The sequence below is a fragment of the Parus major genome, chromosome 4 (genome assembly GCF_001522545.3).
Source record: "Parus major isolate Abel chromosome 4, Parus_major1.1, whole genome shotgun sequence".
Taxonomy (NCBI): Eukaryota; Metazoa; Chordata; class Aves; order Passeriformes; family Paridae; genus Parus; species Parus major.
In genome coordinates, this window is record NC_031771.1 from 42,600,618 (window position 1) to 42,627,239 (window position 26,622).

At 40.8% G+C, this 26,622-nt stretch overlaps 1 protein-coding gene across 5 annotated transcripts in view; it reads left to right on the forward strand.

Annotated features, from left to right (window-relative positions):
* Positions 1–26,622, forward strand: part of LNX1 (ligand of numb-protein X 1) — a 79,492-nt gene that overhangs the window by 16,889 nt on the left and 35,981 nt on the right. The window contains exon 1 of one of the 5 annotated variants that reach the window (XM_015624384.3): positions 49–545. The exons of 3 other annotated variants lie outside the window; for them this stretch is intronic. In XM_015624384.3, the coding sequence (XP_015479870.1) occupies positions 454–545 (92 nt within the window). In that variant the 5' untranslated portion in view covers positions 49–453. Of the gene's footprint in view, positions 1–48; positions 546–26,622 lie in introns of those variants that run through there. One more of the 5 variants, XM_015624385.3, reaches the window with a different exon arrangement.

Genomic DNA, 26,622 nt, shown 5'->3' on the forward strand with positions numbered 1-26,622 from the left:
GCATTTTTTTCCCCCCCTTGTCAGACAGCTACACCCTTCCACGATGCAGTTTAGCTCGTAACCCATCTGCTTGTGGGCAGTGATGTAAACATACCAGCTGCCTCTGAAGAACCACTCTGAATCCTGCAGGAGGCAGGTCTCTTCCCCGAGCATCGCTCTCCTCTGCAGCATAAGTCACTGTCTCGCCAACCACGCTGTGCTGTCCCTAAACCCTCACATCTACCCATCCGAGAGTCAGATCGAGTAATCCTCTTACAGGTCAATGATTTTTGCAGTGTAGCTTCGTTTAGGGGATTTAAGCTCGATTCATAATGTGCTACCATTGCGTTGAAATGGAAAGGCTTGCTTAGAAGGGGCTTGGCTGGCACGAAAGCTTCTCGTTGTGTGTCCCACCAGCACAGAGAGACGGTGGGAAGGAGGAAACCTAGCAGCAGTGCCAGCACTGCACTGAAAATGAAGGCTCTCCTGTTACTGGTCCTACCTTGGCTAAGTCCTGCAAACTACATAGACAATGTGGGCAACCTGCACTTCTTGTACTCCGAGCTGTGAGTACGCACAGTCGCGCCAGCGTCGTGCTCTCTGTCTGTCTGTCTCACCTGAGTGGAGGGAAGGGGCTCGCCATGAGCGTTTTGGGGGGTCTGTCTGTCTGTGTGTCTGTGCCTGTGCATACGTGCAAAGAAAATCCTGCAAGGTCTTGCCAACAGCTTCACACTGTGCTGCTTCCCATCCGGAGGGCTAATAATAGCAGTACGTCCCCATTGCTTTCTGCTCTGGAAGCAGCTGAGACGTACTGAGTGAAGCTGCTTTTATCCTTATCAACTTGTTTTTCTATGCCGATGTTTAAGGTGTTTGTTAGTTTGGGGTTTATTTCCATTTCCAAATCTGTGTTTTCCCTTTATTTCCTGTAAATAGCCTTGTGGGGAGCTGGGAATAGGGGAGGGCATCAGGATAGACACCCCCAGTAGAGAACTGTCTGTGTACATACATAATGTTCTGTGTGTAAAGCTGCATGCCTGTAGCAAAACGCTGAGAAGCCTTTCACCAGAAATAATTCACTTGAGACAGAAGAGAATTTTCCCGTATTTCTGTTTTTTGCCCACAGCAGAATGTTATTTTTTCTGTAAAGCAAATTTAACTGTAGCAATCCATTCATATATCTTTGTGTTTTTAAAAAACCCACCTCAAACGACCCCATAGCTGGTCTTTCCAACCCATAAAACAAATATTCTATGATATCTTCTGTAAATGTTATTGCTTTAATTTGTACTTGAATGTTATTGTACTAGTTAGTGGAGCTTTTATGACTAGAAATAGATATTTATTTCATTATGTTTTTGTTAATTATGTGTTTGTATTTTAACAATTGTAAACTTTCAAGATCTTCGTTGAGATAATGAATTAAGTGTCTAATTCTCTCAAAAGCGAAAAATGACTGTAATTATGCCTACAGTGGGAATGTTTTAGTAACAGTTGTGATTAGTACCAAAGAGACTAATTTTCAAATTATTTTGTCTCTACTGTCAGACAAAAATAGTAGTGTTTTGCAGAAACACAAAGTCCCCTTTTGAAATCCTTGTTTGATGTGCACGGCAACAATTAATAATTTAGTCACAGTGCATACAACAGCTTAGGATTTCTGTGTGCTGTAGGTGTTTTTAAACATTTAACAAATCTAGTGTTGAGGGTTGCAGCTATGTCCTCATTTTAATTTACTGGCATTTTGTTTAAGAATGTTAATTAAAAAGAAAAACAACAAAAAACCACAAACAACAAACAAACAAAAAACAGTTAAGCTAAGCAGGCTACAGGAGCAATCAAGCTCAAAACAGGGCAGATGAACACTTATAATGGAAACAATGGCATCTGGGACATCTAGTTTCCAGGAAAACAAACCAATGAGATTAATCAGAGCACAGGCACAGATGCAGCCTACTTGCTTTTCTTGGGGAATTTAGGTTCACTGATTCTCCCAGGATAAAGGGCTATGATGCACGGTAGCTATTCATCTCTTATTTATTTAGCCTTCTAACCCACAGAGATGTTAGTTGTGCTCAATGTCGGCAGTTGTTCTAATGGAGTGGGTGTGGGCTGGGGCTTGGACGTGCATCTTCAGTTGTCAGCAATGGGAGGTGCACATCCCCTCTCCAGTGCCCAGCCCTGGATGCTATCTGGCATCCTGCTGCCAGGAGCCAGTGCTTAGGGCCTCCCACACCCCTTCATCTCTGGCCAGGGCAACAGAAAGTGGGATTTACTGGGGCTGACACAATCCAAAAGAGCACCAGGCAGTTTGACCTTCTTTCAGGAATTTCTGCTTCTCCTCCACGTGTAGCCTCTGGATGCCGCTGGATGCTGCACAAGGCATTGATATACTGATCAGTGGGATGGATTCAAGGTCCTTTCTAAGAACAGCAGCTGAAAGAAAAGGACAAAAACTGTTTTCAGTCCTGTTTAATCAGTTTATACAAATGTTATGACCTACAGGTTGCTACTTCAGTTGCTTGGGCACTTGGACATTTTTAATGCAAAGTTTTATGAGAGAAATGGATAAGCCACTGGTGTCCAGGACAGCCTGACACCCAGGACCACAGGTTAACTGCCACAGAACTTTTGTGCCCCAAACAAGCAACTTCACAGATCTCTCCCCACAGCTGCCTGAAGAGTCCCTGCTGTGTTTGCCCTGATGGCTTGCACCATAGCTCTAAACTAGACCATAGTAGGCAGAAAGCATTTTTTTTCATTATCGCACCATCTTTGATTGCTGACAAGTACAAATACTGGCCTCAGTCAGGATTTGGTATTTTCTTGGCTGTCAGCCACCAGAGATACCAGCTGAGAAGGAAGAGTGGGATGATGGATTTGCTAGCAACACGGAAAGAACTGGAGGATAGTGGGGGATGCAGTCACCATCACTGGTGCTGCCACAAGAGGAAGAATAAGGGTGCTAGGATTCACACTGCCCTCTCTCTCACACAATCTGTCTCTTCCCTTCTACTCTGTTCAAAGGTTATGTTATTTGTATTGCATTGCTGAGGTTTGCTTTTGTTCCAGGGCATTTTTGTTCCTAAATGTGGAACGGGCTACTTGGGGAATAGGGATTACAGCATAGCACAAAACCCATCTGGAGAGGCAGGCCCTGGAGTCCAGCTAAGAAATAAACAGATTTTAGGAGAATTGAAGAGAAACGAAGCTGGGGAAAGGCTGTGCCAGACCTTTGCATTTCAGCTGGGTGCCACACAGGTAGGAAAGAGAGGTGTGTGGATGTCTTGTAGAGGCACTTTATGGGATAGATATTGGGTGCCACTATCTTTAGTTTTCAATTAGCAGTCTGATAATTACAGGTATTCCCAGGATGCAAATACATGTCCCCTGATGTTGTCATCTGCACTAAAACCACTTCCCTCGCTATCGTCTGTTGTTCTTCCCTTAGCAAAGATCTTGACACAGATGTTGTTCCCATCTTTGCTCTTTGCCAAATCATGAAAAGCAGCATGTGGTTAGTCCAGGTTCTCCCTCTTGAGGAGAAGCCCATGGAAACATCTGACAGAAGAACAAGAGAAATCTGTGAGATCTACCTTGAGGAATCTCTGGGAGATGGTCTGATGTAGCCATACCTGCCCAGTGTCTCTCACCATTGTAAGAGTCTGCATGGGAGTTGAGGAAACCCTACCCCAGGGTCCATGCCTTCTTCTTTATATACCCATAAAGGCTTTGAAAGGCATCTGCTCTCTTTCTTTCTTATCTAACATATCTTCGGAGAGGAAATATTTGCCCCAGCATTCTTTAGGGTTGAGGTATGTTATTCCCTCTGGTTAAAAATATGTTATGTGGATGGAGAAGCAGCTTGTGGTCACTCTTAGGAGGTTTTCCTGAGTGTGATGACCTGGTGGCACTGTGAACACCATTGCTATCTCTCTCACTTCATAGGATGAGCTGTGCAGCTGGGTATTTCTCAATAGCAGGATTTTCTGTACCTTTAGTTCAAAGAGCCACTTAGAAATAAAATCGAGGGGAAGGAGATTGCAAGACTAGGCAATAAATAACCTCACCTTGTCTCCCTAAGGACATCAAACACATGACAGCATGGAGTGGTTCTCAACCTTATCCCAATTCAGCACATGGCCATGCTGACTGAGCGAGTGCCCGGGATGGTGCTGGTCATTGCGTGTGCTCAGCACAGGTCGAGCGCTGGGGAGTCCTTGGCAGCCACTCTTGCTGGCACTCTTTCCCTCAAAGGATTAAAAGCTCCTGGCCCTAGGCCCTGCTGGTAATACATCAGCTAGATCTACCCCACTAATCTGCATCAAGCCATTGTTTTTTAAAAGTTTTTGTTTGTTAGGTGGAAATGCACAACCTACTCCCACGTGTGAAAAAAGTACGTATTTTTTTCTTACTCTTCTTGAGCTTTGCATGAAACAGTCAAAGGAATGTCACCAAATTAACTGGATCGAGTTTCCCAATATAACTTTTATACAATAACTACTCTCTTAAACTTCTAATCAGCATTTTGAGCTGGAATAACCAGTAAAATTTAGTGTCTCTGTTTATTCAACTTAAAAAGAAGAGATGCAGGTGCCAGCTGTCTTCTAGTGCCATTGAGCACATCTTTTTTATGATAAAAACCATGTGGTGCACTCTCCCATCCCCCTTACAGAGCTGAACTTAACTGTGCAGCTAACTTCTTTAATTTCTGTTCAACTCAGTAGGGAAACTTGTGTCTGGCTTCAAGTCTCTCCTTGTGAAATTAGCCACACAGAGGCTGGGGAGCGCAGGACATGCAATACTCATGACAAAATTGGTAAGCCTGGAGCACCTTTTGGGCTCGTGTTAGTCCACTGCAAAAGCCACATTTTGTGGCCTCCTTACTCTGTGCAAAACAATGTTTATGGAAATCTGTGTCAAAGCTAAACTGTGAGGCTAATTAAAGCTGAAAGTGCTGGAAAGCAAGGCTTGAATTGAAATACTCTTGAATGAAAATATAAATGAAATATTTAGGATATCTACATTAAATAGCCAGGACAAAGAGCACTGAGATAAAATTCAGAGGATCTTTTCCAGGGTGTTAGAATTGGATGTCTCTTGGAAAGTAGAACTGAGGTGAATTAAAACAAAAAGGCATAAGTGTGTCAAGGGCTACTACTAGCTTCACCCCTATGCTGCAGCTTCACAAAGGGGCCAGACGTGGAGTTGGTTTTCCTTCAGAATTCAGAGCTCTACCCCAAAATATCCTGCAAAGACCTACTAGTGTGCCTTTCTCAGCTTAGTCCTTCACTGCAGTTAGTCTAACCCCTCTCTTCCAGCTCTCTCCCTTGTCCTTCTGTCTTCTGCTTCACACCTCTTCTGGTCCTTACCTTTGTTTATTACCTTCCTCTTTTGTGGCTTGGTCCTGCCTCTGTTGTTCTCCTTTCTATTTCCAGCCTTTTATTTGCACAGGAAAGCTTGAAATGTTAGTATAAATAAGGCCAAATAGCCCCCAAGTAGAATCTCATGTAGGTGAACTGCAAATATGCTGTATTATTGTTAAAAGTACAAAAGTACAAAAACAATTGTAATCTTAACTCTTAGTATTGAAGTGCCCAAAATGAATTTTTTTAAATATTGTGTTGCATTCAAGAATGTTTTATGTTAGCATAGGAGTGCAGCAGAAAGTTGTCATTCAATTGACTGTAAATGTCTGGGTCTGGTAACTCCAGCCAAAGATTAATTGCACTCCTTTAGCAGCACAGTGGGGTCTGGGTTTCTGCCCCACATTCTTCCACCCTCTCACAGAAATGGTACCTTTCCCCACCAGCATAACCCTCCTGGCTTCTCTGCAGAGGTTGGAGTGTGCTGAGTTTTTGTGGTATGATTAAGAGTTACTGGTTAGAATATTTTTCCCCAGCCCTGTGATTCTAGGTGCAGAAATAAATTTGTCTAGGAGAGCTCCAGAAACCAAAAACCCATGAGAGCATTAAGAATTTGTTGGTTCTGCCTGGGAATTTTGTGTGTAAGGAAAATTTATTTATTTAAGGAATTTTAGTTATACACTGAGAAAGATCCTGCTTCATTTCCTTCTATGCATGCAAGAAAGTTACCTTTACTCCATTCATAGCTACCTACACACACTTGAGATCAGAATTGGACCTTTTATTCTTCTGGATTGTTTTCTCAAGGCTCTTCACACCTTTGGAAAAGGCTGACATTGGCCAGTGTCAATATCTACAAACACATTTTGTAGCCAAAAGGAAAGCCTGAGCCAGCCAAAAAAACACTAAAACCCTGCCAAGATGGAAAGGCAATGCAACAACTATGGTTGGCAGAAAGGTTTCTTTCCATGAATGACTTTTGTCTCGATTATGTTTGATTTTTCTGTAAGTTGCTCAAAAGAAGGGTGCTTACATGCCTGGCCCACCTAACAGGAGCACGGAGGGGTCAAACTTTTACCCCACTTGGAGGCTCACACTTACACAGGTAATCCACTTTGGAATGGGGACCAAAGAGGGCAAAGCACACAATGTCTGGTGGGGTAAGAGGAAGGAATGAGGTGGTGGGAGTTGCAGGAGGTCGGCGATTGCTCACAAGCAGCAGCCTCTCGTTTCTTGTTTGACATTAAGCCACACAGGCCGTATGCTGCAAGTTTGGCCGACCTCCGCATCTCTCTGACAATTAACCTAGTTTAACACTGGCACTGGCAGCATGACAAGGATATTTTTCCTTGAGCTATTTCTCTGACAAGTCTGCCAGAACTGGGCTGTCCTGCAACGTGAGGATAAGCACTGCTCTCGCAGAGCTCTTATGCCTGTCGTAGCTTAAATCCTGCTCTGAACACTGGTACTGAGATCAGCCTCAGCACTGCTTGTTACACTGCAGGGAAGTAGACAAGTAGGTCTGAGGGTCTTCTTGGATATCTTTAACACTCTTGACCTTTTGGGGGAATCTGCCTTCAAGGTTCCAGTCCACAGAGTAGCCAACTGCATTTCATGACCTTCTCCATGATAAGAGCTGTTGTTCAGGAACTAAAACTGATTTTCTGCATCTTGGCATGTGACAGCATGTTTGAACTGCCTCCCTGAGCCATGCAGTAACTGGGCATTCAGGGATGCCAACAAGCACAGGACACAAACCCAGAGGTTTTGTAGTAATATCACCAGCAAAGCTAGACTAATAACAGTCTGTGTGGCAGCATGCAGGTGACTGCTTGGGGCTTCCCATTTGAAAAGGAGGGTGCAGGCTGGTCCCTCTATGTTGAGCTGGTACCTCAGGGAGGTATGTGTTAGTCAATGACATGTCACATGTCATGGCTAAACCCTCACTACCACCGAAGAATTCCTGGTTTGGATCTGAACTCTGTTTTGGGATTAAGAAAGTGAACGGTTTTGTAAGATCTTAAAAAGCTGAATGAACCCCTTGGCCTCAGCCAAGTTGCAGCTGGTAAAGACTGCATTTCACCAGTGAATCCTTGGACTCTCCCTAGAACATGCTTTATCCATTCATTTAATTTATTGATTGACAACAGATTCTGAATACCGATCAAGGCAAGTTCAGCAGCAGCCCAGTGAAACAGCTGGAGATTTCAACAGATGCGAAAGTTTTGCACAAAGAAAAAATTCTGTAAATCATCCAAAATTTTTACATGTTGTACAATATTTCCTCCCCATATTAAAGAAAGTAGGCTGACTGTAACAGTGGGCAAGTCAAATCATATATTCGGGAAGTTTCTTTGTCATTTTGGTTGAATTTCTGCTGCCAGCATCCTCAAATTTTACTGATAAACTGTTGTTCTCAGCAGTGTGGGCAGACAACCAGATTTCTAACAATGACACATTGCCATTGGCTGTATCCGCTCCCATTCTCTCTTTTTATCAAGGCATTGGGCTGAGTATAGAAGATACCCGGCAGAGGAATAAGAAATCACCATTGACTCCTTTGTTTTAATGGTGTTGTCTTGCTCCATAATGTTGCCGTGACACATGGTATGAAGTAGGCTAAGACAAAATATTTGTAGTTTCTGGAGCCATCTTGATCTTTATTTGCTTTTCTACTAACTCACTGCATATTATTTACCTGAATAATGTAAAATAAGTGAATAAAATGCCTTTAGAGGTATAAATTTCAGCTACAAATTTCAATCATTAGTGCATTACACTGTAACTTGTTTTTCTCTCCTCATCTCTCTTGAAATCACGTTGGCAGGAAGCAACTGTTTTAGATCAGCAAGTCATTTCATGTGCATGTATTGTGAAGCTTACATTCTCTCTGTATTATGCATTGCAGTTCCATCACTCACTAGACAGAGTGCAATATATTTTTAATGTAGAATTTCAATAATTTAGCAACCTCTTAAATAGAAGGCAAGGAAAATCTGCTCCAAGGGTTGTATTCTCCTTTCTCCTCTGCAGAACTTAGTGAATGGATAAGATTAGTAGTCTCATGGCCTAGGTTTTTTTTTTTTTTATTAAGAGCAGTACTAATTTTGAAAGGATAATTCAGGTATTTTCTTTTCTCCTCCCATATGTGATAAGCATTACTGTTATATGTTATTTTAATATCCAGTTAGCACTGGTGTTATTCCACAGGTTTTAACTTTCCTTCTCATATAAAAGTAGTGGGATGGTTTCGTAGAAATGTCCACAGAGACCTCTTCTATTGTGGATTTTATAATTCAACAGTATGAAAGGTCAGAAAGCATCCCTTGTGGAGCAGGCTTTTATGGACATAGGCATGATTGACCAAATCTGTCCTGTGATCCATGGGAGGCCACTGGAAACAGAGAGTGTGCTGTGCTGCTGCTATGATATGAGGATGTGTAGGTTGATATGGATGAGCAAGGCTGCTTCAGTTGATATGTACGAACATCTCCTGCCAAGAGGCTAAATTACAGTCAGAAATAAGCGCTCTGTATGAAAAGCACATGTTGTAACTCAGCCCTTTGCCAGGAAGGTTTTGCAGTGGGAGCAGAAATCCCAGGAGTTTGTTGTGGCTTGCCCTTGTCAGCTCCCAAAGGAGCATCACCTCTGGTTCTGATTTAAACAATTGGCACATGTCTCCTTCAGGCATTACTACCTGGTTTGTTTTTACAGCAGCAAGATGGCACTGCTGGAGAAAGGATGAATAAGATTCTTTTTCAAATGCAGTGTGTATATACTGGTGTTTCTTTTTTTGTTCCTGGCACTGCTGTGCCTGAGGCTGTCATTGGGATCTGTTGAGGGGATTCAGAATTCAAAGTGCCAATTGCTACTGCATCGCTCCAACCCAGACTGTGACGGAAATAATAATAATGATATCAGTAAATCAGTTTAGCTATGCTGAGAAGACTCTTCTGTGGATGTCCAGTGGTATCTACTGCAACCCATGCCATAGTTGTTCCCCCCTGCTGCAGCTTGGACCCTGCCATTAGACTGTCAGAATCTTGTGCATCCCACACAGCCCCCAGTGTTGGGAGCATGCTGTGTTCTCAACATCTGCTTTCTACCTGCATTGTGCTGTCATAGGTCAAGAATACAGCCAAACAAATGTGCTTTCCTTGGTGCCATATCTGTAAATTTTCTCAGTGTCCATTTTTAGATGGCATTTAAATTTTGCATACCTTGAATTTTAGTGGATTGAATATGCGCAGTTTCTAGCAAACGTGCTGCTTTCAGTTTCTTCCCTCAGAGGAGATTAAATTCCAGTACATTTTTTGTTTTATTCTTCCAAGGCATGAATGTAATGAAGTTGGACAGTAATGGTTGCTGCATTTCACTTTTTTTCTGCTCTTTCCCCAGTAGCCTAAGTATCTGTAAGTTTGAAGGCACTTGCAGTTATGGTCTTTGAGTTCAAAATAAATCAGAAGAGAACAGACCAAAACAGGACACAGCATCTAATAAGATACACTGTATACATATAAACTTGCACATAATATATTGAGTTGAGAAAGCAAACAAATGCAGCCTTGTAGATCTGCCTTTTATATAATCTAGGCTCAAATAATAGAGAAGTGACCCAAGTAAACAAAAGAAATTCACGAGAGGAGGCCAAGACCAAGTAACCCCCTTCTGGAGCTGATGAACTGTAATCCATACCAGATACATGAAAAAAACCCATTTGCTCCTGTTCCATTTACCTCACAACAAAGTGTCGTGTCCTCTCCTCTCCTCTTCTCACCTTTCCTCACCAGCAAACACTAAGTTACATCCTTCATATTTTTGCTAACTCAGTATTTGCAGAGAGTTAACAGTCTTTTTCTCAGAGAGAAAATGCATTTCACAGATTTGTTTTTTTGTTAAGGGCTGCTAATTGTTGCTCAGATCTTCCTGTGCTACATGTCTCGTCTGTTTTTCAAATCTCCAGCAAACAGAGGTTGACAACCAACACAAAAAATACCATAGTGATTTTGTGCCCTGTGGTGCTTTACAACACCAAGAGAACTCACAGCTGACACTAAAAAGGGTTTAGCCTGTGATGAAAGTGTTTGATTTGTTTGCATGTTGGGTAAAAGAACAGTTTGCTCTTAAATAGGTGCTTGCTTATTTTTTTGCAGTGTTACGTAAACTCTCTGGACGCTACCTGCCAAGTAGGAATTGGCTGCTTCTGCCCTATTTATATTTTAAGAAAAGATGCAAGTTTGAGTCTTTAAATAGGTTATTCTGTAGGTTCTCTTGGCAAGACTTGAAAAACTCATTTAGTCTCTCTCATCACCAGTACCAAGCTGTGTTTTGGTTTCTTTAGCCATTTTCCATGTGGTTGCTCCTGGCTACACTAAAGCTTTGTCTTTCTCTTGCTTTCTCTCAATTCCTGTTTTATTTACACCTCTTCTCTTGCTTCTTGCCTCTCTCACACTTCTGCCCCACTAGGTTCAACTATACCAAAGGATCGAGATTATCAGGGAATTGTGTCTTTTAACACTGAACAGCATGACAGGAACATGTTTCTTCTGTCTGGTAAAAGAGAACTGGACTGTTTTGAAAACATTAGGTGCTCTTGGGTTGAACTGCAAATAGAGATCACCAACTGTAATTTCAAAACCACTTGAAGTTGGTAGGTTCAATCAATCCATTGATACATGTCTGCTGAAGCTGCACAAGCTGTGTCCCCATTGTTGTAGTGGTGGCAAGACCCTATCTGCATCCTTCTCTCATCAATGTAATAGTGAAATAATCAGTGAAGGAATGATTCATTTGAATGTCTTGCCTTGTTGAAGGAGAGGAAGAAGAAAAGAGAGAAACTGGCTGACTTGATCTTTCAAGGACCCTTTTGGTTGACTCCATTAGTGCTGAAAACACCAAGCCATGTGCCCTGTATTTATATACCTTGCACTGTTGCAGCACTGCAAAACTCTGAGCTGATTATGTTTCTTACTTTAAATTTATGGATTAATGCATGAGTAATGTATTGTCAATTTAAGCTGTAGAACTTCAGCAAAACATGTGGAGCTGAAGTCTAAAAGCAAGGAAATCCTTATGGGTTGACCAGATTTGCTAAGACTCCCTTTATACTACTTTCACTTCAGCAATCTTGGTTAATTCTAAACATTTATCTGTTAGACTAAACATAGGTTAAGGCAGGCCATGGAAATTGCTCAGCTGAAGAGCTGACATCTAATCACAGTTTTATCAATTGATCCTCTGCCTAGTTAAATTACCATCTGGACTGAAATTCTTAAAAGAGTTGCAAACTGCCCTACAAAACTCACTACAAATGGTGAGAATAAAACAAGCAAAAAAAAAAAAATGGTCATAAGTTTTCTCCCTGCATAATTCAGTTCCTCTTGCTTAGTTGATTTGTTTTGTTCCAGAACCTTGCTCTAGCTGTTCTGTCTGCTATTCCAGTACCCAGACAGAGGATGCTATGGAAGAAATTACGAAAACAGCCACGTCAACAGTTGATTTTTAACCTCAACTTAGTTTTATACAGGTATTACTCCACTGACTTCAACAAATTACTCTCTTGAATTTAATTTGAATTAATTTGGAAGAAAACAAGGTTTTGCATACAGAGGAAAAGTTCTTCTTTTCACACCTGTATGGCAGAGAGAAAGAATAGTAGAGATCCAAAAAATTTTTAAGAAAGGAGCATCTAACCACACTAATTCACACCATGCAGTTTTTAGCAGAAACAGCAATTTTAAAAAACAGACCATCCCTTGAGGGCATGTGGGTGAGTGAGTTGAAACAATATGAATAAAATGTCATGGATTCCAGCTTCTGCAATCTTTGTGACAGCCTCCCCCTCCCTCAAAAAATGCACACCCCTGTGTGGGAGCTTTGTAAAACCTCAGACTGCACTTCTCCTGTCCCTTGTGACAATGGTAGTTGTATGACAACAGATCTTAAAAACAGTGACTTTTCTCATGCTTTTTTGTTTTGGTTTGTTTTTTTTTTGGTGGTTTTTTTTTTTTTTGGGTGGTTTTTTTTTTTTGTTTTTTTTTGTGAAATTTATAGCCCTGCATTGGCGAACACAAATTCCATGACTTTAACACTGACCAGGAAGTCCCTTTGGAGAGGGATGTTTTCAGGAGAGTAGCAGGACTTGGGATAAAACAGTGACCCACTGTTGAACAGTCAGATCTGCAGCTGAAGGGCCAGGGAAGGGTCCTTGTTTGTCTCCAGCTCTTTGTAAGGCCCATGCATGCCACCACAGAAGGCTTCAAGGGGTTTAGGGGTGAACAGACTTGCTGCCTTACAAATTATTGAAGGAGCTGTACTGCATAGCTATAGGCTAAGGATTAATCCTGGTCCCTTCTCACCACCTCTCATTGACAGCAGTGATGGGGATGAAGTTGGAATCAGTTTGATGTATCCATTTCACCTCAGCGTGCCAGGCATAAGGAAGCAGAGAGCTCAGGTTTGGTGGTTTTTTTTTCTGTTGACTGAAGGGAAAGTCTGGGCTTACAATTTCTTCATTCAAAATCTTCAGTGTGATTTTTTTTCCTCATGTCCTGACAGTGCCTGAGAGTGGGGTGAGTGTGACACACCTTCCTCAGTCTGTCCCCATCCTCCTTCCTGGGGAGGCTGTGAGCACAAAGAACAGGAGACAGCACATGTCCATCTGAGACCTGCTTTGGTTTGCTGCATGGGCATACAGTGGCAGTATTCCAAAACAACCTTGAGATAGTGTTTTGTCTCTGAAGGTGTGTTACTTCCTGCAGGACCCAGGAACAAACAGAATTTTGCTGTTTTCTCTGGGGCAACTGGCCAAAGCAGGCAGACATAGGAAGAGAGGTGGAGTCATGGGTATTACCTGAAATCCTCCTGGGACATTCTGTAGACATGGCTGTGACTGGGCAGGAGAGGGCTCATATAAGATTATCTCAGCTGCAGCATCTACACTGAGACATGACTATGCTCTCCTTTGTCAGAGACAAGCAGAGAAACTGGATGCTAAGTAATTTTGTAATTTACATGCCTGTTTTTCAAGCAGTGTTTGCCATTTGGAAAGTTAGTCAGGCTTGGGCTTTTTGAGCAATGTTTTCAAGAAAAGATTATGACTGTCTGAAGCATTATTCTGGAACCACCTATTGTACTTTCTGACGATGACAGCTCCCTCGGCACCTTTTTCCCCCCTCTCTGACATTTCCAAAAAGAACAGCTGTGCTGCTTATGGTCCCTTGTGCCAGGGAAGCAGTTGTTGATGTTATCCTCCCCTCCCTTCTGGCTGCTTTGCAGAGAATGCTTCTTCCAGGTCTTCTAAAAAAAGTCACATTGAGGAGAAATTGTCCTCACCCTTGCAAGCCATTGGTGAGTTGTCAGGTCCAGGCTGAGCACAGAAGTTCAGGTGACTCATGATTCTGCATCTTTAGCAACATGTGGATGCAGTGACATATTTAGTAATACATGGATGTTTGAAGTCTTTAACTCTTTTGTGCTTTTAGAAGGTAAATGGGTGTTACTTTCATTCTCCTCCTTCCTTTTTGCGAGAGATGCTGAGGGAATAAAAGTGCTGTTCCTACAGTTAGGGCTTTGTGGCAATGCTTTTAACTCTTGCTGCTTTTTGTGCCATGGTAGTTTAAAGAGCCAAATGCTGTGTTGTGGGGGACATTGGAAAGAAATCCATAGTAAGCAAAAAGAACTTTTCATTATATATTAAACAAAGCAGACTTAGTAACTAGTTTTCAAGATGTGGCATACTGAGGGGTAGATCCTGTCAAAGAGACCCAGGGCTTGACCAATGAGGCATTTGGTGTCCAGAAGAAAGGGCGGTGAAGAAAGGGCAGGAATTATCCTAAAAAAGGTGGTTTGAACACACAGGGAAGTTAATCTGTAATAAAGTTAGGTGTGAAGTGACAATGCTGTTCTTAGTCTAGGATAGGTTCTCTGGTGAATACTCTTAAGCTGGAATGGGGATGTATCCAGGGAAGCTATTCTCAGATATGTGTGTCTACACATATAATATACATAGTGTGCCTGAGGCATCATTCCACAAGCACCACAGTAATCATGTACTTCCCTGTTGCAGACAACCCTTAGGAAGCAGCACCACCTCTGTAAACTGAATGTGGTTAACCTTTACAGAACACTTTGTGCTCCATTTTGGAAGGTCATCTTAATGCCAGTATCTAAGTACTCAGAAAATCCTGCAACATGGTGCTGTAGCATCTTCAATTAGCTTTTAAAGAAAAATAATTTTCCATGAGGCTGTTCTGTTTACTATCACTATTTGTTAGGTATTTATTTACCTTTCTTCTTCCTCATTTTCTCTCTGTATTGCACTCTTATAAACACACAGAGCTGAGTAACTGGCTTTGTCCTTCAACATTGCTTTGTCCATGCAAACTTGCTTCAGGGCAGTTAAGGAAGTTCTTTGGAAGATGAAGATAGGTAAACTGCCAGCTACTGGTCTAAAATGTGAAAAATTACTACAACAGAAACCCACATCACAATGTCTAATATAAATATTTAAATGCACTACAAATTTTGTTTAGTCTGTCTACCCATTTTTTTTAATCCTCATTGTCCATGTCAGGCTGAGGTGGATATTTTATAACCATTGGGAAATTTCTCATTGTATCTGTAAGACTATTCTCTATTATATGGCCCATCAAGCCATCTGCATTAACAGCATGCTGTGGTTATATTTGCATGAAGCAAGTAGGATTTATTCTACATATATCTCAGTCAGGGCTGAAAATATGTCCAATGCCCCCAGCATGGTGCTGTCCACTGGACACAAGTATACATGCCCAGCTGGAGATCCTGTCTTTTGATGATGATGATGGTTTGGGTCACCTTCAATGATGCCTCTGATGTGAAAATTAGCAAATGATGAGGCATGGCATGAGCATGCTGCTGGAAGTTAGATTGCCAGCTGCCTTCTGAAGGACCAGGGTCATCTCAGTTTGAAGAAGACAGATACAATTATCCCCATCTCAGAGCTGATAATGAAATGACATCATTTCCAATGCCACCTTGGTTTTCCTTCAGGGAGTCCATCATTACTGCTAACAAGACCTAAGTCTACTTAAATTGTGACGTTAACAAAATCACAGCCTGGGCTGGAACAGCCTCAGGCACAGAGGCTGTCTGAGTCACCCAGATGCCACAAACTGTCACAGAGAATTCATGGTTTGGATTCATTTCAGGACAGGCTGTCGCACAGCAGCCCCAACCCATTTTGTGGGAGCAGCAAGGTCAGGCAGGATGTTCCTTCTCCTAGGACAGCAAGAGCAAGGCCACTGTCCTGTATCACCCAGGGAAATATAATTGCAGCTGATGTTCAAGGTTCAGGATGCCAAACATGCTGTTCAGGTTTTCACACCATGTTCTAGGTGCCCAGCTGTACACATGATATTTATATTTTAAAACTGAAAGCCAGACCAGTCATTAGAGCTTGAATATTGAAATGTCCAAGGCTGCAGTGTTGTAAAAGGGAAACTGCAGCTTCCTAAAGAACAATTTGTATTTTTTTCATTCTGTTTCCAGTATTTTAGTTGGATGAATACAAAGTTAATGTGTTTTGTGGCAGGACAGGATGAAATGACTGCCTCTTATCCTGAAGGGGCTGAATAATTAAAGAAAATAAAAGCAGAGAGAAAACACCCAGTATCTGAGTGGGGCCTACAGGGAAGTCAGAGAGGGATTTTGTCAGGGACTCTAGTGATAGAACAAAGAGTAATGGGTCCAAATTGAAAGAAGAAAAACTTAGGTTAGATATAAGGTAGAAATTCTTTACTGTGATAATGGTGAGACGCTGGAACAGCATTTGCCCAGAGAGGTTGTAGATGTCAGCAATGTTCAAGGATAGGTTGGATGGATAAGACCTTGAGCAACCTGGTCAAGTGAAGGTCCCTGTCCATGGAAGGTGGGGCTGGGACTAGAAGGTCTTTTAGTTTCATTCCAGCCTAAACCGTTTTATGATCTTATTTATACAATGCAAAAATAGCATGAAATCTGAAAGAATAGAAGTGACTAAGAAAACCTAAAGAAACATATAACCTCTGTAAGCTAAGGAATATGATCTAGCAACAGCCTGAGAAAAAATTGTTTAAAGGAAGGTACAGAGAAAAACCTGTTTTCTCCTATTTTTTTTTCACAGTGAGTACAATTATTCACTGGAACAATATCCCAAGGGATATAGTAGACTTCCCATCGCTTAAGGTTTTCAAGATGCTTAAGGTTAATCATTTCAGATAAAAGTTTTATCACTTAAAGTTTTGAAGAGGATGCTAGATAATCTCATCTAGGCTTCCTCTCCCATGAGAGGTTGGACAACATGGTTTGTTGGGATCTCTTCCACCCTAGGCTTTCTATGATTTTATGGTACTTTTCTTTGTCAGGGTATGCATTTTGTGTTGTTGGTAATATGGTACCCACTTCTGAAGGCATCTTCTGCCATTAAGGGCTTTCAAAGTTGAATTATTGCTTACTCTAATTTTTGTTTTATTCCTTGATTCACCAGTTATATCCTGTGATCTGAGAAAACAATACACAATTTTCCAGATTGATTCTCAGCCTCTCTCTGAAGCCTCTGAGCCCAATTCTTCAGCTTCAGACTGAAGATAGGCTTGTGTCTAGATGGTATTGCCAGACTTTCCCCAAGATACTGGCTGGACTAACAAGAGAGTGCCTTTCCTGTGAATCTCTCTCAAATTCAACTAAGTCACAGCAGGCTCTGAAGCAAGACTCAGTTTCTCCTTCCCTGTGTGCCAGTTTTTCATTTGGATGCAGCACTGGTCTCCTTCTTTCCTAATTCACCTCTCTGGATAAGTTTCAGTGGGAGGGGCAGAAATCAGCTTTATCCCAACCTGAGCTTTAGTTGTTAAAGCACTCCTGGAAGCTGAGGTGTGAAGGTGTGAGCTCCTTCAGCCTGCTCTGCCAAGTGAGAAGTGACAGTGGTCTGCGTACAACAGGAGGGAAGCCACACCGCTGCTGTCTTGGGTGCTTTCCATGATACTCAACACAACACTGCCTGTAGGGGGCTGTGTGGGGAGAAGGGTGAGTGGATTGGCCTTTTCTCAGATTTGGGTAAAGGAATAAAGTATTTCTGATAGTTCTGTTATTAAAGTGTGTTCCAAAAAAAATTAAAAAAAAGAAATTTTCACAATTTTTTACAGCATAAGTGGGCATTTCCTACTATGTGAGCTTTCAGGAGACTATAAACAACATTCCAGCCATACTTGTGCTGTGGCTGGATTTGGATTTTCTGAAGCCCTTAAAGGTTTTTACAATGTGTGTTTATTTTAATGGATGGGTGAAATATCTCACTGAAATATCTCATATTCAACTGGGTGGAACCCATAAAACACAAGCAGTGAAGATTTCTGCATGCCAAATGAGTCTTGGGGGATTTGTTCTGAAAACTGGCTTGTGATGTCCCTCTGATCCACCCTCTTCTAATCATATGTGCAAAAGAGAAGACTGCAATGCAGTTTGCTTATAGGGCTGATTTGGGGCCCTTGTTAAAAATTAGACATTATCAATTAGATAGATATATCAATTAGATTTGATAAGAATATGGGAAACATTTGTGACATCTTAAGAAGCTACTTAGTTGTACTGGCAGAGAGAATTGTTGAAGACTCAAACAGGCATCTGAGAGGGATCTTTGTGGTTTTTTAACTCCTGAGGTGTGCTGAGATGTCCTTTCTCATGACCTTCCCTATGAGGAAGCAAGATATGTTTAGAGCGTGTACCAAGATGTGTTAGCATATAATTTAGATATCCATGCTGACCTAAAAGGGATCTTACGTGACTTTTGGGTCAGAGAGGTCAGAGACAAGTGCCACCAGAGGATGGCTGTTCACAGCATGCTCTGTGAATAAGATGGTATAAAGACAGCATTTATTATTTGCTGAATGTAGCTCCATTATTTCCTGTAATTTCAAATTCCAGTGGACAACGTAGTAGTAAACCCAAGCCTTGGGTTGAAAATGTCTTGAAACTGAACACAGTGTTCCCTTTTTATTATACCTAGAGACTTATGGGCATGTGTTACTTCTTTTTGCCAGCAGAAGCCTCACACCTGCTCTCAGTAGTGCTGGCTTGTTGAGTCTGTGACATAGCAGATACTGTAATTTATTTTATTTTAAGAATAAATGCAGGCTAAGTGTATGTAAATACAAAGTTTCTGTCTGTCAGGCTTTTCTGTCTGTAGCTGCAAGAATTCAGGTTAAGCTGATCCTGTCAGTCTTGTTAAAAAACCAACCCCACTTGTCCAATTGCAAACATATTTTGCTCACTGCATCATATGGTTTTTATAGCATAGGTGGGGACAGTAGGAGGGAAACACAATGCTGAGATATTGAGTTCCAGGAGACTAGTTATACCTGTTGAATATAATCCAGTGACCAAGAGACTGAACAATAAATGTGAAAAGCATATGAATAAACAGATTGAATGCTTATTCTTAACATTAATTACATGTGTACCTAGATAATTTGAAAAATGTAGTGTACTGGATTGTGTGGTACCATGAGAAAGAGCATTGCAGTGCCTCAAGAGTTCCTTTGTCTTCACGTTTGTTATTTTTATCACAGATAACCTGATTTTAGTAGCAATTTTCGAGCCTTTGTGTATATATGCTGTGATTTTCCTTAGCTCATTTTTTAGTTAATGTTCTAAATGAGGAATATTTTTAGTGATCCTGCTACAGCTTCATTGCATACTATCTCAATTCCTAATGTAAAAAGGTTGTATTATCACTATTTTATTAGTATGGAGCAAAATCAGTGGTCAAGATTGTTGGATGAGTGCTAGTTTATTGAGTGTCTTGGATGGACTTGAAAAGCAGATATGAAGTTTAGAGCTGCTCATGGCAGTTCTTATGTTGCTTTCTAAATATCCAACTGATACACATTACTAGAGATTGCTCCCTCATGCACAACTTCTGTAAATAAAAGAATGTACAAATATCACTAAGTACCTACATTTTCCATGAAGAAAAATATATTTCTAATTTGTGTTTACTCATTTTCTTTTGGAAAAATGTTCAAGTTTGACTCTTCTTTAAGTGGTAAAAGCTGATTTTTTTTTTTACCACTTTAACATCTTAAGTATGTTTTATAGGTAATGATACAATTCTGAAAGGTGATGAAAGTAGTTGGTAAAGTTTTCATCAAGCTCCACTTCTTCTAAAGTTGGGAGAAGTGTTTAGTGCTTTAGTACTTTAATACAGCACTTGGACAGGTTTAGTGGGTTTAAATCATATATTATTTGTTGAATGCTGTAAGTATTATTACATCAGTAAGGTTTACTGGCGCTCACCAGCTCAAAACTGCTAGTCCCATGTATCTTCTTTTTCTCTCTTATTTTGCTCTGAATCTCCTAACCAAGTGCTCATAGGTGCCCTGCTGTGTCAGTACCTGAGCACCTACCTGGAATTAGAGATAGTGTGCTACCTCTGTTTTCCTTGCTTGTGTCAGCTGGTGTGAGTAGATTGCATGAGATATGTAGATCACTCTTTGGGAGCTTCAGTCTTTAATTAAATTCTGTATAAATAAATACTGCTGTTGTTTTGTATCACACAAGATCACTCTGGTACTGTACATCTGGCCAGTATCTTCTCTGTGATGACAAATATTTGTTTAGGAGTAATGTTGGCAAATTTGTTTGTTTGTAATCTAGGAGTAAATAATGAATAATAGACTGACTGCAGTCTTCCACCCTGCTTAACTCCTCAATTTTGTAGCTCCAGGTCTACTTGTGCTCTACAAGCATTACATTTAAAGGCAATATTGAAATAAGTAGAGGCTCTAGATGCAATTCAAGGCTCATGTGAGCAGTGGGAATAGTCTGCTGATGCCTTTGTGCATTTGTTACTTGAACTCAAAGCATTTGTTACTTGAACAAAGACGAAAGTGGCATGGAAGGTGAAGCAAAAGCAATGTTCACAAAGTCAATTGTGAATACTGGCTTCTCTAAAGAAGTAGTTATGATAAGCAAAAACAAGGTGTGCTAACCTGTAAAAAAATGTTGAATTTCCAACCTGGGTGCAAACATGCCCAGTTCAGCTCTCTAGCAATTTACAACTCCATTCTCCTATGTGTAAATCACAAAATCTGTTGGATTGCTTTAAGATTAGAAGTTGAAATGATAATTCCACCTTGAAGAGAAATCAGTACAGTGGTGATTTCAAATCATCAGTGACAAAATAATGGCCTAAAAGAAGTGTCAGTAGAAAGAGAACATGATCTGGACCAACAGTTTGTACTTAGTCCCAACAATTACTGGGATCATTTCACAATAATTCAAGCCATGCTTTTTGTCTGTAATTGCAGGCAACTAATATTGTTTTCCAATTTCTTCTAATTCCCTGTTCCCATGACAGATGCTAATGGGACTTTTAAAAGGTTTCATAATAGAAGCTCAAGATGGTGGTTGAAATATAACTTTCTGAGTTTTAAAGAGAAGGGAGGAAAAGTCTTAAATATAATCTCATGTTAGACAATACTTTGCTAGCATACACATGAAATTTAAGCTCTCCATTATATTTAAGATTAAAAATGTGTTCCAAGTTCTTTCAACTCTCCTGAAAACTAGTAGGAAATATGGAGATTTCTTCCTTTTTTCAGTATGAGCAGTCAAATATGAAATAGGTATTTGTTTTTCATTGAATGCTTGTTTAGTTTTTGTCTTATATCCAGTCTTTGTCCATTGGTAGTTTTGGGAACTGTGGGGTCTGAACTCTGAACTGCAATTCTGTTCTTCATCAATGCAAAATACTTTCAAGGGCCTGAAACGTGATGACAAGCCATGCTTGTCCTCCTGCTCAGCAAACAAAACACAGAAATGGGAGTATGTCACTATAGCTGATGACTAAATTGTAATTATAAAGAATGCTCAATATTTTTTTTTCCTCACATGCTTAGGAAATCTTACCTTTTTAATCTATGAGAACTGTAACTCCTTTTTCTAGTGGTGGACCCAAATTCATACGGAGTAGCTGACATGGAAATATAAGTATACAGATACTCCTGTGCACGTTCCTTATATAATGCACAAATATATTTTGTTTGACAGCACCTTAGTGCAAAAGCATTGTGAAAATGACAGTCCTTCCCTGGGGTCAGATCTTTACAGACAGGACAAAACACAGTTTTAGGCTTTGCTAGTAAGGTAGTTTTCCAGAATGTTTTGAATTGTGATGTCTTCATTAATACAAAAAGTATGGAAAAAACCCTTAGGAAACTGTAATGGGAATATGCAGAAATTAAACTGAAGAAGATAAATATGTGAGAGGTTTTCCTATCTTGTGGGAAAGAAGTTAAGCTAAATAACTTTAGCTTAAAACAATAAATGTTATGAGGACCTTTATAAATATTTAGAGACTACTAATGCAGAAATACAGAACCACTAAATCTGTTACATGCTTTTACTATAGCAAAGGCCTCTGGCTGACAATAGAGAGCAAATAACATGAGAAAATCTCTCTGACAGCTGAACAGAGAAGCCATTTGCCTCAGCTTCTATCATAGCTATCTCTATGCTGACACCGAGAAGAGCAGTGTTTATGAAACAGGAAGGAATTGCTGATCCTCAGCCCTCCAGAGGCAGCAGGGATCATGCCACTGGCCCATGCTGCCCTCCCAGCCAGCCCTGATGCCCCAGGTGTCTGGAAGCTGTTTCTAAAAGGCTTTTGTTTACAGGGTTATTAAAGTGAAAGAGCAGTGGAAACTGGGACAATTTCCGTTTAAGTGAAAAATATACTTTTTTTCCCCCCAAACAAGATGTTGAGTCTCTGACACTGAGAGATCATCAGGGAGAGGATACCCAAGTACATCAGTGCAAGGGTACAGAGTGCACAGAACAGCAGTGGCAAGCACCTGGAAATATTGCTGGCATTATGAAATTCAAGTGCAGGTGCAGATGAACCTGTTTCTGGTTGCCTGCTTAGATATGGGTTTTGCAACCTGTCTTTCAGCAAATATTCACTGGAAACTGTAATCCAGAAGTTTAAGCTTTGCATTTTATATGGCTCATTCCCCTCTTTATCAGTACTGAGTAAGGTTTAATGTAGGCAGGACCTTCCTAGCCATAGCTGATGATTACAGCGGCTTGAAGATTGTTCTTGACATGAGACAGTTCTTTATAAAAAGCACATGCTTAAAAAAAAAATAAAAAAAATCAGGTACTTATAAAGCTTTTTTCCATATGCAACACTCACACAATAGTTAATCCTTGCAGGAGTTCAGAATTACCAAGGAAAAATAATTTCTGTGAGGTCCTCTGGTCCAGGATTGATTTCTCTATATAGAAGAAAAAGAAAAAAAGAGAAATTTCGTAAATAGGATCAGGATTCACAGAAACCAATTTTCTGAGCAAGGATGTTACAATGGCATCAGGTTTAAAGAACAGCAGGTGAGTGGTCACTTCACTGCCAAAGATATTGATGTCTCTGACATCTTAAGCACCAGTATGGTTGGACTGGATGGAAGATCATGTATTTGCTGCATTTTAGCTTTTATCTGTAACATTGGGATGCAGTGGGAGTTCAGGTACCTTGCTTCTTTTTGTATTTGACTCCCTTTCTTGGTGCACTCTTGGCTAAAGTGCGATGAGAAGAGTTGATGTTACCTCTGTCTGAGGACTGATCAAGTCACTTCGCTCCCTTGTGATGGAGTTTCAGAAAACTTTAGAGTTTAAGTGTTTGGCCTGAAATCCATGAGGATCCTAATGCACACACAATGTGAATGGTTCCTGTGGGGCAGGAATGGTCAGCACCTTCATGTGAGTCAGCCTCTCCATTTAAACCCCATCTCTCCTTTCTTCCCAGGCACAGCAGGCACCTCTCACCAGGGTCTCACAAGCAAGGTTGTCAGCACCACTTTATCCAGGATGCTCCTTGTTAATCAGCTTTGGTTTCTCCATCATTGTTTCCACTGGATTAGTTTATGGGTGCTAGAATGTTCAGGGAGTTTGTGTAACTGGGGTATGATACACACTGTTGATACTTTGGACCCCAGCTTGTGTCAAGACCAAATTACACAGGGATGAGAATGCTTGCAGTGAGACCATAGCTGAAACATACTTGTCTACCGTGATCAGGGTTAGCTTTGGAACAACAGTGATAGCCCATTATGCAGTATTTTCTTACAATGGGCAATCTTAAGTGCTTTGTATGCATTATTCTTAATTGTATTCCCACAATGTGTCCACTACTTCTGCACTAAAGCAAAACAGCTCCAAAACATAAGTGGCGCTGGAAGTGAGGTTGAGAAAACGCTACTTGAACTGGGCAGGGGAGGGTTCCTGCTGTGTTTATTTGTGTTGGGCCTGGGTCACAACCACTGTGACTCTTCAGATTCACTTTTTTCCCCTGTTTCATGCCCAGGCAGAGTCTGTGACATTGCACAGAAGGCAGGGCATTTTAAAGAACACATGAACACATAAGTCATAGAACAGTTTTTGTTGGAAGGAACCGTAAAGATCATCTAGTTCCAGTCCCCCTGCCATGGACAAACATATGCATATATTTTTTACCTGTGGAATTGTTTTATTTAGATCACTAGAAGAGAAGTGAAAAAATCCATGCAGTTGTCCTTTGTTATGTTTTGGCTTTACATTTTTTGCCTATGTCAGCCTGGGTAATTGAAGTCCTTGAGGTCAATCTTACTTTCAGTTCCTCCTTTGCTGTGCAAGTCGGGGATGCTGCAAGGAGAACTCTCTTTTCAAACCACTGTTCTAATTGAATTTCAAATGATGTGGATATGTTTCTGTTGGCCTTGAGTTTAACCGAAGGTTGTTTTCACAAATGGTAGGACCAAGTTAAGGCAGCCACAGGGTTTTGGATCCCCTTGCTCCAGTTCTTGGGGTGTGCTGCTCTTGAAGCCTGGAGTACAGCCTCCCTTGAATGTGAAACAGGGTGCAGGGCAAAGATTGCCCTGTGGCTGCCAGTGTTAATACCAGCCAGAATTGCAGCCCTGGGTGAAATTTCAGCAGCCACCACTGCTCTCAAACCATTCAGTGGTTAGGTCATAAAGCCAGAATTTTAGACAGTAGCTATCTCCTTCATAAAAAAGGCTGTGGAAACAGAAGAAACTATTTTCTCAGTTTCCTGTATGCACCTAATGACATTACTTTAATGGCATGAACTGTACAACACACACTATTCATGTCTGTTTATCTCTCTGAGGTTTGGCCTTCAAATTGTTTCAGTATCTTACGGCTGTACGGATGTACTCACTGTCCAGCACGACTGAGAAGGAACATAAATCTGCAGTTCACCTTGGCCTGCAGACAGTGTTGGGTTCACTTTCTGCCTGGCTATGTGAATCAGGTATCCCACTCTTCCAGCTGCAAATCAGGCATTGTGATTAATACTCAAAATGAGAGAGCTAATTACTACTGGCATGTAGCTGTTTTATGTTTCTCTCTTTTCTGGAAGCCAAATCTAACCATATGGAAAAATGTAGCTTAGACACTATAAATATGATTCCACTTAGACAGTCATCTCTTCTGTTTTCTGTTATCACAGCAGTGTCAGCACAAGCAAAACAATGAAAGTGAAGAGATGCTGTCGCAAATTTTATTACAAGTTTGAGGTCTTGGGGCTTTTTTTTTTTTCTTCTTCAAGGACACTGTGTTAATCTGAAGAAAGAGGGCTTGATTTGTGTTCATTTATGCCTGCCACAATTATTTAAGAAATAGCTTCAGTGATCATACTTGAAGAGCTCTGGTTCTTTAACTATTTCTGGCAGAGCTAGAAAGATATGCTTTGTGCTTTGTATCATGACAACTTGTCTTCTCCAATAAGCCACATTTTAAATTGTGTCAGTACTCTCTACATTCAAAGTAGCTGTCTTCTGTTCATTGCTGTTGGAATGAAGCTGTTGGCTGTGTGTCTGCAGTGCAGCCAGCAGCAGCAAGTGAGGATTTCCACAGAAAGTGAAGGCTGTAGCAGCAAATGACAGATGGGCACCAGGCAGTGATTGAATCCAAATAGCTAGGAATCTTGGGGCAGAGCCACTTCTGATTTTCATATTGATCTTCATAGAACCTACCAAATAAAAAAAATATTTGCATTGGAGAACCCATTCACAAGGCTGGTGTTCTAGTATCAGCCACTGAAACTTTACGGACATGGGAAAAGCACAGGCAAGTTAAATAAAATGAGGAGGAGTAGGAATATCTCTTATCATACTCTGAATCTCTGCGAGATTGTTGTAAAGCAGAGACTGTCTTCTGAGAACAGCAAAGAGTTCTCCCCAAAGCCACTTCTTTGTGTTGGGTTTTTAGACTATTTTTAAACTATTTTGTCAAGCATTCTTAGGCTGGATTAGCAAATATGACTTTACTGAAAGAGGGAGATGTCAAGGATGGGTTTCCAAAACACTGTGTTGAAGGAGTTTAGGTGAGGAGCAAGAGCGAAAGGCCTTTGTGCTTCTGCTTCCCATGAAATCTAAAGGAGAGCATCCTGCCATGGTTTAGGGTTCTAGGGGAGTGAAAAAATCTGGAAAGAAATAGAAAAATACCTGCTGCAATGGAGGCAGGGGAGCCCTTCCTTTCCTTTTCTTTACTGTTGCAGTCTTGCCTTGCAATGGATGTCTCAAAGAGGTTTCCATTGATCTTTTGAAGTAGTTGACTTTCTCTTCCATAAGAGTATTTTCTTCTGAGATGCCTCATTTTGTTTGTGAAAAGTTTCAGAAATAACTTCTGTTACAGCTTCCTATCCAAGCCTTAAAGCATATACATAGCCCTTACACAGTTGCATCAATATGACAGAGTTTGGTTTGGGCATGTTTCCCCACTTTAAGATAAAAGTTGTCAGAAGTAAGAATGAAGTAAACTATGGTAAACCATAATCTAGTGCTAAAAAAAGGTTCTAATTCAATTGTCTCATCAAAAGCTAGTATCATGATAGAAATTAAACCACTGCTCTGAAGTTGAGAACTCTATGACATCTCATATCATCTTTCTGTCTCAAGAGCTGCTTCCATAATCATTTCTCTTCCAAGTCTTCTGTTCAGTGTACTACTTCTTTTGACACTTAACCCACTAGCGTTGTGTACTGTATGTATTATGCATTGCCTTTTGTGCATGCCATATATTACAAAGAGCTTTCTATCCCTAAGGGTTTCTGCAGCTATTTCTGTGAGTTTGTCCTACAGGGCACTTTCATGAAAGTCATCAGTTAGCCTTCGCTGTGAAGAAAGGGATAATAGTAACTGAAAGTAGGCCAAGCTCATTAGATTATGATTAAAAGGCAGATTATTTTTTTTGTGCACTGAATGTGGTT